The sequence below is a fragment of the Asparagus officinalis genome, chromosome 3 (assembly GCF_001876935.1).
Source record: "Asparagus officinalis chromosome 3, Aspof.V1, whole genome shotgun sequence".
Lineage (NCBI taxonomy): Eukaryota > Viridiplantae > Streptophyta > Magnoliopsida > Asparagales > Asparagaceae > Asparagus > Asparagus officinalis.
Window position 1 is genome coordinate 10146580 of NC_033796.1, and position 13101 is coordinate 10159680.

The 13101-nt window shown below is 37.1% G+C and overlaps 1 protein-coding gene, 1 long non-coding RNA gene and 1 pseudogene across 2 annotated transcripts; all 3 read left to right on the top strand.

The window, feature by feature from the left end:
* Window positions 316-2280, top strand: LOC109832928. Its single transcript, XR_002245044.1, has 4 exons — window positions 316-677; window positions 955-1030; window positions 1274-1448; window positions 2038-2280. It is a non-coding gene; the product is annotated as an uncharacterized LOC109832928 (long non-coding RNA).
* LOC109834606 (glutathione S-transferase T3-like) lies at window positions 5987-7060 on the top strand. Its single transcript, XM_020402642.1, has one exon. The coding sequence runs from the start codon at window positions 5987-5989 to the stop codon at window positions 7058-7060; it is 1074 nt and encodes a 357-aa protein (XP_020258231.1).
* LOC109832927 lies at window positions 7383-9442 on the top strand (annotated as a pseudogene).

Sequence of the window (13101 nt, forward strand, 5' to 3'; positions counted from 1 at the left end):
TATATATATATATATATATATACTTCTTTATTACTTTTATATACTTCTTTATTACTAGAGGAGAACGACAAAAAGTTATAATGAACAGTAACATAGGCTTCTAAACAATGAAAATAAAAAATAAAATGAGAACCCACTTTTCAACCCATCCATTTACTCCCACGTTCTCTCCAACGTTCCCATTTCCCAAACTTCCCACGTTTCATCCTTTCTTCGATCTCAACCCCCCTTCCGCTCTCGCGATCTCTCTCCCTCCCCACTTCCGCTCTCAACCGGCGGTGGTGACACGACGACGACGACGACGACAATGACGTGATCTCTCTCCGCCGCCATCTCCAACGGCGACGACCTCTCCCCCTTCATCCGCCGCTTCTTCGCCCAGTTCAAGCCCGAGGCCCTCCTCCACAACCTCCGCCTCTTCGCCCGATCCAAGGAGTCCGAGATCGAGTCCGTCTGCAAAGTTCACTACCAGGACTTCAATCGCGCCTTCGACGACCTCCGCTCCCTCCTCTCCAAGGCCGAAACCCTAAAAAGCTCGATCTCTGACTCCAACTACACTATCCAGTTCGTCGGTGGCCCGCTCCTGGTGTCGCTCACCCCCTAATTCTCAATAACCCTCTCGATAAACAGGTTGTTTGATCTCTCAACGACCCTCTTGATTCCTTTCTCTCAAATGGGTAATCCTTCTTTCTTTCAATTTTAATTCGTTCCCTTTCTAATTCTTAATGATTTTAGAATGGACCCATCAATTATTTTGATGTCTTCAGTCGGTTTTCCTCTAAAAATATTTTCTTGTCTAGTTGATTTTGTGATTTTACAAGAATTAATTATTTGGTTTTAATTGGTTCTCTATGTTGTTGATTCATTTTGGGGATTTTTAATATGGGCATTAGGGTGTCTTTTTTGTTGATTGATAATTAAATTTCTTTCCATTTTCTGGGTTTAATTTTACAGAGACAGATTTGATGAGTTCTCATTAGGACAATGACGATGAGTACGAAATATTCAATCAGAGAATGAACCCACCAAGGTTTGCATCTTTTGATTTTTTTGGTCTATTCTTTTATTCATTTACTTTCAATCTTCTAATTTCTTGAATTTGTTCCATGTTAGGGTTGTAATTAATAATGAATCATGTGCTAATGCAACAATTGTTAGAGGAAGTTTTTTCTCAGTGCGTATTGAGTCTTATAAGATTAGAAACTAAGTTGGTTATTATGAGTTCTTGCCTTGAGAAAGGTAGCCCCTGATAAGCTGGTTATGAGATGTTCAGGACGCCTCAATATTCGACCGTCTCCCTCAATTGATTGTCTTATGGAAAATGTTGCTTTGGAGATTGGAACCCCTATGGATGCTTGGTGGAGTGATGGGCAGTGGGAAGGCATTGTAACTGGAGTAGAGAGCTGTAGAGAGCTCCGGAAATGACAGTGTACAAGTCTATTTTCCAGGTATATCTTCTGTTTCTTCTAATTGAGCTATAAAAATGTTTATCTTTTCATAAGATAGCTTCTGTTTCTTCTAATTGAACTATAAAAATGTGTATCTTTTCATAAGATTAAAGCTGTGAGTATACCCTAACATCAGTTTTGACTTATGTACAAGCAAGAGCAGCTAATCGGACATATTAAGTTAACTGATGTGAACCATTATCTAACATTAAGTGTCTTTGACAATTTTGCATAACTAATCCTAAGTCAATCTTAATTGAGAAAATTCACTTATCCATCATGAATAAGTAGTATATGCCTTTACATGGGCTACAATATCACGTGCTAATGTTTGAATGATCAGTAGATATGTATCTTTTGGTTTCATGCAAATATGGTGTTAGTTGCTCTGAGTACTGCGATAAGCTATTGTTGAAACTCATGATGTATTCTCGCTTTTTCTGCATAATCGAACTGAGTTTAACAGCATGCTGTCATGGCAAGATCACACAGATAAAAATCAGCAGAGAAGCACCACTAAAAGTATTGGAATTTATTGATTGAATACAAGTGGAATGAAAGTCTTAATGAAGTCTTCTAGCATTTGCAGGTTGCCAGCATTAAGCTATCAACTATCTCTGCCCACATAAGCTAAAGACGACACAGATTTACATACCTCTGATTTTCAGACTCCTCTCATTGTTCAAAACCTTTTTATATTCCTATATTTCACTGTAAGAAAGGCACACCAAGCTTGCCCAGACTAAATATCTAATTTGGGAATTTTCTCTGCCTTTTTTTTTTGATGTTTTACAGCATTTATTCATCAATTATCATGGTTTTCTTTCCTTTTTTTCTTTTCAAGTTTCTGGTAGCTGATTCAAGGGAATGCATTTTTTAACCCGAAGCAATTTTTTTTAATTAACGATAGATTTTTTATATGCATTTAAAAAGTTTTTATGTGGGTGTGCATTTTTATTTGAACTATCAATTAATTGCTTAAATGCAATGCACGGGTTAAGTAGTCTTCTGCCCATGCCATTGCCAAGTCAGGATCAATGGAACCAGGATCTTTATGTGTTTCTTTAGATTCGTATATAAGGTCAGATATCCCCGTAGCAACAACTGGGTCATTTAAACCAGAAGCAACACTGATATTGTGTCGGTTTCTATAGATGTCAAGGAGTTTGACACTCTCTCTCTCTCTCTCTCTCTCTATATATATATATATATATATATATATATATATATATATATATATATATATATATAGAGAGAGAGAGAGAGAGAGAGAGAGAGAGAAATGGGTATGCTTGGTACCAAGCATAAATTTTGTGCTTGGTAGTGATGTGTCTTATTCTCATCCACTCATTTCAATTCCCAACCATTCCCCAACCCATGTGAATGTGGGCCCCGATTTCAGTGAGTGGAGGGGAATATGTCACCTCACTACTAAGCACAAAAACTTGTGTTTGATACAAATCATACCCATTTTTCTCATATATATATATACTAGTATTTAGACCCGTGCAAAGCACGGTTTCTAAGAGAATTTCTGCAAATATTGAACATGTTACCAAAATAAAGTATTTTGCTTTAGATATGAAGTAGTAGATGTAATGCAAATAATGACATTCATGTTTGTTAATAAATAAACAAAAAAGAAGCATGACCTATATAAATACAGAAAGTGCAGCTTGCCTGAAAGCCCAAAAAATCTACTTTTGTCTTCTTTGGTTTAGCGCATGTTCTTTTTCTAATGAATTTCCAAAAAAATCAGCGAAGTAAGGACTATGATCAGGAAACAAAGCATGGTTATCTTTTTCTAATGAATTTCCAAAAAAATCAGCGAAGTAAGGACTATGATCAGGAAACAAAGCATGGTTATAGCAACCGAAGAAATGTAATTATGTTGAAAAAGATCCTCAGTGTTCTAAAAAAGAAGCAAAACCATTTTTAGGAAGAGTTGTTCGAAGAACCAATTAGCTAAAAGGAAAAATAGTGCTCCTTCTATTTTAATTCATTTAAAACAAATGATGCAAGATGGAATTGTTAGATAGGTTTTAGCTTCCTCTTCGGGTTTGCTTTGTAATGCTCAATTGAGTTTTTGCTTAAATGATTGTTGGAATTAGGGGTGAAGCAGTTCTATTTGAGGAAATTATGCCAATCAACATGAAGGCAACAAAGGTAACTACCGATTAACGTTGTGGGAATTATGAGTAAGTTACAACTCGAGTACGTTGTAAACACAAGATAACTGACCATCAACTATTTGACTTCTTTAGTTCAATTGAATATTCCACGACTTCACCCATTTTGCCATTAGGAAAAAACTGTATGTTTATAAAAAAAAAGAATTTTAAGTTATGGGATACGTCTGGGATTTATTGAAACTGTGACTCACAAAAGGTATAAAACTGAAAGTTGGAAGCAAAACCTGGTCGTCTCTTAATATGCTATGGTTTTTAATTTCCCTTAATCGATTTTTACTTGTAATCATTAACTTTCAAACACTTCCCAATATTCTCCTAATAAAAACTGAACCAAAAAAAAACTAAACTAACAGTTCATGAAAGGAATTTAATGTAGAAATTGTAATGTAAATAGACAAAAAAAAAGAACTTTAAACTAATTAATAATTTTCTCAGATAGGTTGAAACTTGTCATGAGTGAGAACCATAGGCGTCTAAAATTCTTGTGATTTGTTATGCAATAACCCAAACAAATTTAAATACTTCTACGTACTGATCTAGGAGATGAAGTGATTCCAGCTAGTAGCAAATGGACCGGAGAGAATTGGATACAACCACCTGAACAATATACACAGATAATCACGAAAATAAATCAAACAAATAGTAAAAATTAATACAAAACCTAAAATTCCCAACAAAAGCTTCCTTATCAAATCAATGCAAGCACTAATAAGAAGCAATAAGAACAAACAATAAACATAAAGTCAAAGTACACTGTGATTAGCAATTTAAAGAAAATAGAAGGGTAACAATCTCATTACATTCTTGGAATAAGACAATAATACATGAAAAAAGTTATCAAACAAATAAAAGATTTTTTATCTTTGTTTTGTTTATTCGTTATTATTGACAGTGTTAAATTCAAAAAAAAAACCATAGAAATAAGGAACTGTGTAACAGATAACCCAAAGGATTCGACAATGAAAAAGATACAAAAATTATACCATCTGATGACAAATTTGTTGTGATCAGCCTCTCTAATTATCGATCTGCATCAATTAAGAATAGTAACCAATAAGCAATAAAAGTTCAATAGACTCACTGAAGTAGTAACAATTCTAATTACAAATTTGTGAAAACGGGGCTAAAATCCAATAGTTTAAGTCAAAAGACTTTCAAATAATTCAATGTTTACATACATTTCGTCATAATAGTTTCTGAAATCTTCACGTGCCCCAAATCAAGCCAAAAGGACCCTAGAACCAATCTTACAATAGTTGAATTACAGAAAAAACAACATATAATGAATCAAAAACTTATATAGATAACATATAAGATCCTTGTTGAAATTAGGGCTTAAACTACCCTACAAAATATTTTATGCATATTTCATTAATTCCAAATTTATGTGGATTATATAACCCACATCTTATATCATTTAAAATATTTTATGCATATTTCATTAATTCCAAATTTATGTGGATTATATAACCCACATCTTATATCATTTTAACCAAATCACATATTACAGACCATCACAAAATTTATGTGGATTATATAACCCACATCTTATATCATTTTAACCAAATCACATATTACAGACCATCACATACCATCACAGATTAGATTAGTGTTTGCAACTATTCAATTAATTTATTAATCTCACAAACACTTTTATAATGTGTAACATTTTCATGTATAAATAGAACATCAAAATTTTCGTTTCAACAAAAACCCCAATTTACCTTAAATTGGCTGCGAAAGGGGAATTTTTAATCTCTGCTGATGATTAGACCATCTCCAATGGCTAACAATTGGGTATGTTATTTGGTGCAATGGCTAACAATTGGGTAGGCAAATGAAAAGTAGGAGAGAGAAAAGGCAAAATTTGCCTACCGGTTAATTTTCTCCAAGGGTACGGCTTGTCAGCAGCTGCAAACAAAAAAATGCATTACACCAATCTCCTTGCGCCACGTCAGCGAAGCTGGGACATTGAGATGGACACAGGCGCGTGTCCATGTTCACAAAAGAGAATGTCTTTTGTTTTTTTTTTTGTTTTTCTTTTGTTTTTCTTTCTTCCATTATTTAAATGACTTTTTTATATCAATAATTGCTCTAAATTAATTATTTTTTTTCACCCTTATTTTTTATTTTTCAAGGTCTATAAATAGAGCTTGAGTTTATGTTATTTGGACACAAAAAAAAATCAAGTTTTTACTCACTTCATTCCTTATATTACCAACTTCCACATTCTCACCCTCTCATTTTTTTCTTCTTCTTCCATCTTCAACATCCTTCATGGATCCTTCAGTTAACTTAAACTTTCTCCCAAATTACAACTATCCAAACCAATCTCAAAATCCGAATATGCAACCTCAAAATCCAAATACACAACGGCCTGAAAATCATCCTTACATGCCATATGGCTATCAAAATCCTAATATGATGCCACCAATTTATGGAATGCAATACCCGTATAATCATCCTTATATGCCATATGGCTATCAACCAGTTCCTGGAAACAGCTCTCTTCCATCTCATGTCAATTTTCCAAACATTGAACCGACTAGTGAGCCAAACACACCTCGCTTTAGTAGTGGATCCACTGATATCCCACAATTTTCTACACAAATCTCTCTGGGAGAACTTGGTGGGGATACTCCCCACAGTTTTGAAGCTCCAACCCAACAATCAGCGAAGAAAGGAAATTACGCCAGTTGGACTTTTGAAGAGAACAAGTTGTTATTAACTGGTTATTTCCACTACAGTACTGACAGTGAATTGGGTTCAAATCAAAAGGGTGATACTTTTTGGGGCAAAATCTCTGATTACGTGAATGAGAACTCCGATCGTGGGATACAGAGGAACATTGTAAAATGTCAAAGTCATTATCGTGACCTCAACAAGAAGATTAGTATTGTTGGTTGTTATAGTGCTGCTACTAGGGAGAGACGTAGTGGTTGGTCAGGCAATGACTACATATCCAAAGGTCTAGAGTTGTACAGTGAAAACCAAGGTACAAAGTTTCAATTGTTGGATGAGTGGATGTTGGTTCGTCACCAACCCAAATATATCACAGGAGCAACTGAATCTGGAAGTAGTGGATCTAAGAGAAAGAGTGGTAGCGATGACGTTGATTCTGCTATTCATTCCCTTGTACGTCCGGAAGGTAGGGATGCAACAAAGAAGAAAGCTAGAGCTTCATCTAGTAAACCATCAACTTCAAGAAAATCAAAGGTTACCATTCAGGAAGAGTTGTCCGATTTAGCATCTCGTCGTGACGCTAATGAACAATACAGGGCGACTCAAGTCTCAGCTATCCAGGAGTACAATCGCAATAAGAAGTTAGAGATGTGGTTGAGCTTGAAGAACAAAGAGGCCCGAGATGATGAAGATGAAGCGGCGTATAGTATGTTGAAGAATGAATTGTTTGGGAACTAGTTTGCATATTCCATGTATTATTATCGAATTGTGTGTTCTTCATAATAATGTGTGTTTTATTGTCGTGATGTATCTTCTTTAGTAAGCGTGTTGTTTGAATAAGAGTGTTGTTTGAATTACGATGTTTTGTTTGAATAATAGTGTTGTTTGAATATTGTGTGACTACACATTCTGACGAATATAAGGACATGGATATGACTACTCACTGCATTACACTCCAAAATCATTAATCAACCTACCAGCTCCGACAAGACTATGACTACTCACTGCATTACACTCCAAAATCAATAATCAACCCACTAGCTCTTACACTCCAAAATCAATAATCAACCCACCAGCTCTGACAAGACTATGACTACTCACTGCATTACACTCCAAAATCAATAATCAACCCACCAGCTCTGACAAGACTATGACTACTCACTGCATTACACTCCAAAATCAATAATCAACCCACCAGCTCTGACAAGACTATGACTACTCACTGCATTACACTCCAAAATCAATAATCAACCCACTAGCTCCGACAAGACTATGACTACTCACTGCATTACACTCTAAAATCAATAGTCAACCCACTAGCTCAGACAAGACTATGACTACTCACTGCATTACACTCCAAAATCAATAATCAACCCACTAGCTCAGACAAGACTATGACTACTCACTGCATTACACTCCAAAAATCAATAATCAACCCACTAGCTCCGAAAAGACTATGACTACTCACTGCATTACACTCCAAAATCAATAAGCAACCCACTAGCTCAGACAAGACTATGACTACTCAATATCTTATCTTCATATTCAATTTAGTTAACTAAATTGAATGGAATCCGGAGCTCATTCACTATAAATCTGGTAGTGCACATCATATGAATATCAACCAAAACATTTTACTTCATACTTTCCTCTAATTATCATCCAATGGATCTACCCCCAAATATGGTTAACCTTGAAGAGGTCCAACGACAATGGGAGTTGGAAAATTCCATACTCGATAGGCAACAACAACTTCTTGAAGAGTTACAACATAGAAACGAACGACCACACAAAAAAAAAATTCTGCATAGGGATCATGGAGCTGCCCATCAAAGGCTCATGGCCGACTACTTCGACGAGTCATGCACTTACTCCGACATGCAGTTTCGCCGAAGATATCGAATGAAAAGGTCATTGTTTCTACGAATTGTAGACGCATTATCAAATTATGACAACTACTTCACTCTAAGGCGTGATAATTCAAAAAAATTGGGCTTGTCACCTATCCAAAAGTGTACAGCTGCCATCCGCATGCTTGCATACGGAGTCGCCGCAGATGCATGTGATGAGTATGTGAAGATTGGAGAATCCACCACAATTGAGTGCACTCGCAATTTTTGCGATGGGGTAATTGCTTTGTTTCAAGATGAATACTTAAGACGTCCAAATGTGGAAGACGTGCAGAGGTTACTCCAAGTTGGTCAGGAGCGTGGTTTCCCCGGAATGATTGGAAGTATCGACTGCATGCACTGGCAATGAAAGAATTGTCCTAAGGCTTGGCAATGGCAGTTTACTAGTGGACACAAGGGGACGGCAACAGTTATCCTTGAGGCAGTGACATCTTTTGATTTATGGATATGGCATGTTTTTTTTTGGTTTGCCAGGTACATTGAACGACATTAATGTACTAGATAGGTCACCGGTATTTGACGATATTGAGTCCGGTGAAGCCCCGGAGGTGAATTTCATTGTCAATGGGCGACAATACAATCATGCTTACTATCTTGCAGATGGAATATATCCGAAATGGCCTGTCTTTGTCCAATAAATTCAATTGCCCCAAGGCAACAAAGCGCAGTTGTTTGCCAAACAACAAGAATCATGTAGGAAGGATGTGGAACGCGCATTTGGGGTTCTCCAAGCACGATTTGCTATTATTCGCCAGCCCGCTAGAATGTGGGACATTGAGGTCTTAGGTAAAATAATGAGGGCTTGCATTATTTTACATAACATGATAGTCGAGGATGAACGAGATACATATTTGCGAAACTGGGAAAATATTGACTTCGAACCATCGAACAATGCTAGTGCTAGCTCTAGCTCCTCTTTCAATGTCCAAACACAAGTGTTGCCACAATTTGAAGTGCACGTTCAAGCCCGAGCCGAATCGGATATTCATACTAGAGCCGATCTACGTGATAGGGCCAAACACATTCAGTTGAAAAAGGATCTCGTCGAGCACATTTGGCAAAAATTTGGAGCAACCTTCGAATAGAAATGTCAAAAACTTTTAATGTTTGGTGTGTTTTTTCTTGCATGTTTCAATAAACTATTTATGTTTGGTGTGTTTTTTCTTGTATGTTTTCAATAAATTATGTCTGTTTGGTTTACCACTACATTAATAATAGTGTGTGTTGTTTTCTTTTATAAAATTAATATATTATTTATTGCATTAAAAATTAAGTTTTTTGAAAATTATAAATTATTAAAAAATACATATTATTTATTACATAATAAAAATTAAATTTTATAATTATAAATATATTAGTAAATATAATAACGATTAAAATGTATAAAAAATAAGAATAATAGGATGAATAAATATGGTGGGGTATATGGTTGAGTGATGTGGAGGAAAGATAAAGTGAAAAACTTTTGAAAAACTAGTTGTTGTGGAGTTGAAAGGCAATTGGAAAAGGCAAGTGATGTGGAGAGAGAATAAAGTGAGGGGGAAGGAGAGAGAAAGGCAATATTTGCCTTGCCATTGGAGATGGTCTTAGAGATGAAATCAGCCATTTTTTGAGCGATCCCTCCCAGTCCCTCTCCTCCGCCTCCTCAAATCCCTCCTCCTCCGCCGCCTCTCCGCCGGAGTCTCCGTCGCCACCTCCTACCAAACCCTAGACACCCTCGAAATGATCGAGCAACTCGATCGCGACCGAAGACTGACCCCTTCCCCTTCTCGCTCCCTCCAGCTCGCCTACTGCTGCGTCGCCGTCGATCTCACGGCGAGAATGCTGAGGGGTGGTGGGGAGTTAGGGGAGTTCTTCAATGCTGTGACAGGGTTTGGAACTGTCGGGTCGGGGATTTGGAGTTTTCGGAGGCGAAGGGGTTGGTTTCGGAGAGGTTGAGGGCGAGGGGGGCAGATGATGGAGGAGGCGTGTCGGGAGTAGGGCGCTTAGGAAGCAATTGAGGAGGAGGAGGGAGAGCGCTACGGAGGCCAAGGAGGCTCTCGTCGCGTACGTGAAGGAGGCGGCGAAGGAGATAGGAGGTGAGAATCTTTTTACTCCCCTGATTTTTGTTCGAATTGATGGAAAAAGATTGGAACTTTAACGTTATTATCGGTTTCCATATGAAATTTGGCGAATGATTTATTCACATGCTTAGGATAAAAAAACGGGTATTTGAACGTGGGAAGTTTTTTCTAAGGAGAACGTGGGTTGTGGGAAGTTTTTTTCAAGGAGAACGCGAGTTGTAAAAGGGAAGTTTTTAGAGAGAGAGAGAGTACGGAGATGATGAGTTGGATTTTTTTCAAGGAATCTGATAATTTGTTAATTTAAATTGCGAGATTAGTATTATATGAAGATGCCTGATGTAACTGCTTATTTAGATGCATGTTTCTTGTATCTTTTTTGTTACTTTAAAAGTTCAGTTAGCATAATTTGATGATTTAAGTTGATATTCTCATAATTTTGTATGTAGGTAACTAATATGTTGATTATATGTTTCTGTCTTATGATGTTAGCAAATATTAGTTTGAGTTATGCGCTTCAATTAGTGAGGCGCGCACCTCGTTGTGCGCCTTGCGCATGGTGCGCGTAAGGGACCTTTGCGCCCCGCATTGCGCCTTGCGCCTTGCATCTCGATAACACTATACCAAACTATCGAAGTACAAAGTGAGTTAAAATATAATCAGTTGAGTACACTGGGGAGAAGAGTGATTTGGGAAGTGGTCGGGTTTAAAAATTAATAGGCTAAAACTTTGGGTTTATATACAAAAACTTTGGGTGATTTGGGAAGTGGTCGGGTTTAAAAATTAATAGGCTAAAACTTTGGGTTTATATACAAAAACTTTGGGTTTATATACAAAAAAAAAACCCTATAAAGTGGTAAAAGTTGCCAAAGGATCAATTATCATAACATGAAAACCTATGAGCTCACAGTTATCAAAATAATATCTCGAAACATGTAAAACTTACAAAAGTAGCTCCAAAGGGGGCATAGTTAATATAACAATCTCAAAGTGGTTAAATTTGCTAAAATTACCAGAACAAATACTGAGCTATTTTCCCCCTTGGTTGTTACTTTAAATGTGCGAGGCTTGGTGCACCAGCAAATTTTTCTTGCGTAGGGGTCAAGACTGCATTATGACTGTTGTGCAAGAAAGAAAAACTAATCATGAAATACTTGTTTAACTCTCCAATTTCTATAAATATGACTTAGTTTCTTGGTTGGATGTTCCTCTTGAAAAAAGATAATTATTACTCTCCAATTTCTATAAATATGACTTAGTTTCTTGGTTGGATGTTCCTCTTGAAAAAAGATAATTATTATAATTAATAATAGACTCTTGGGTCTACTGGGTGCTAAGAGCTCCCATACAAAAGAAACTTCTTAATAGGGTGAACTTGCTCACTCTAAAATATCTAATCCCAGCATGTATGTTCCCATGGATTCTTAACTATGGATTTTTAGGGGACACAATACCCTATCTGTGTGTTGTTGACATTGATGCTTCTTACCTTCCATTTGAGCTGCCATAGCGGTCAACAATCATGTTGGAAAACATGGAGACCTATTTCTCCTTTATTAAGAAATAAACATGAATACTTTTAAAAAAAAATTCTTCAAAAAGGGTGTTTTGATCTGACTATTTGATTGCTGCAATTTTCACAGTAGGGTGAACCGGCTTTTATAGATAGAAGTGCTCTTTATTCATATAGTACCAGACTGACCTGTTTGATTGCTCAACAACATACAAACACAGCTTAGTCATTTCATCATAAAACAAATAACAGGACACTGACTTGACAAAAGAATCAATATGTAAAATGATTAATGTAAATCATTCTGTATGAAATGTATACAGAATCTTCGATTATGAACTCCATCATCCCTTTGCTCACTTGAAGAATTTATTCCCATACTTATGATGGGGACTAGGTGCATATTCCGATGGAGAAGGTTGTGCTGCTCTACTGCTGGTAGGACATTAATGACCAGCTTCTGGCCCTTTTGGCAATGTGCTACATATGCTTTTCCACAGATATACCATTTTCTATCAGGACTCCTAAGGGTTATCACATCATACCCTCTGCTCAGAGCCTCACTGGCCGGCGGCACAGGGCACGCTTGCCTATCTACTTTAAAGAAGTTATGTTTGCCCACAGCGTACTTGAAAACTGCAACATAGAGTTAGTAAGTTTTGTGTATATCGCTTGAAGAAAAATACTATCTGCACAGATATGGATATCCCTAGTCTGTCTCCAACTCTGAATTCTTTGCCTTCAGCTCAAGCAGTGTAGTTGAAGCCTATGGATATCCCTAGTCTGTCTCCAACTCTGAATTCTTTGCCTTCAGCTCAAGCAGTGTAGTTGAAGCCGAGGGTCCAGCCACAATTGTCTCCAACTATGAATTGCTTTGGTTCTGGCAATATTGAAGGTGGTAGAGTTGGAATTTTCCATGTTGGTGAACTGGAGGGGGCATCAGAGGAGACAGGCAACCCTGAAGGGAGGACATTAATGACCAGTTTTTACCCCATCTGGCAACGCTTGCCGTTTGCTTTTCCACACTTGTACCATTTCCTTGCTGGAGTTGCAAGGGTGATCATGTCGTATCCAGCAGTTAGGGCCTCAGTACCAGAGGGTACATTGCATACTTGGAAGCCAGGGCCATCAACTTTGTACATGTTGCGAATCCCAACAGGATACTTGAAAACTGCAACAATCAATCGCCAAAGAAAAGCAAAGGTTAGCTTGATGTAGCAAAACTAGTCCATATCTCAATATTTGCCTGATAGGGTTTCTGTATATATACCTGTTAACCATGCATATCTGCGACAA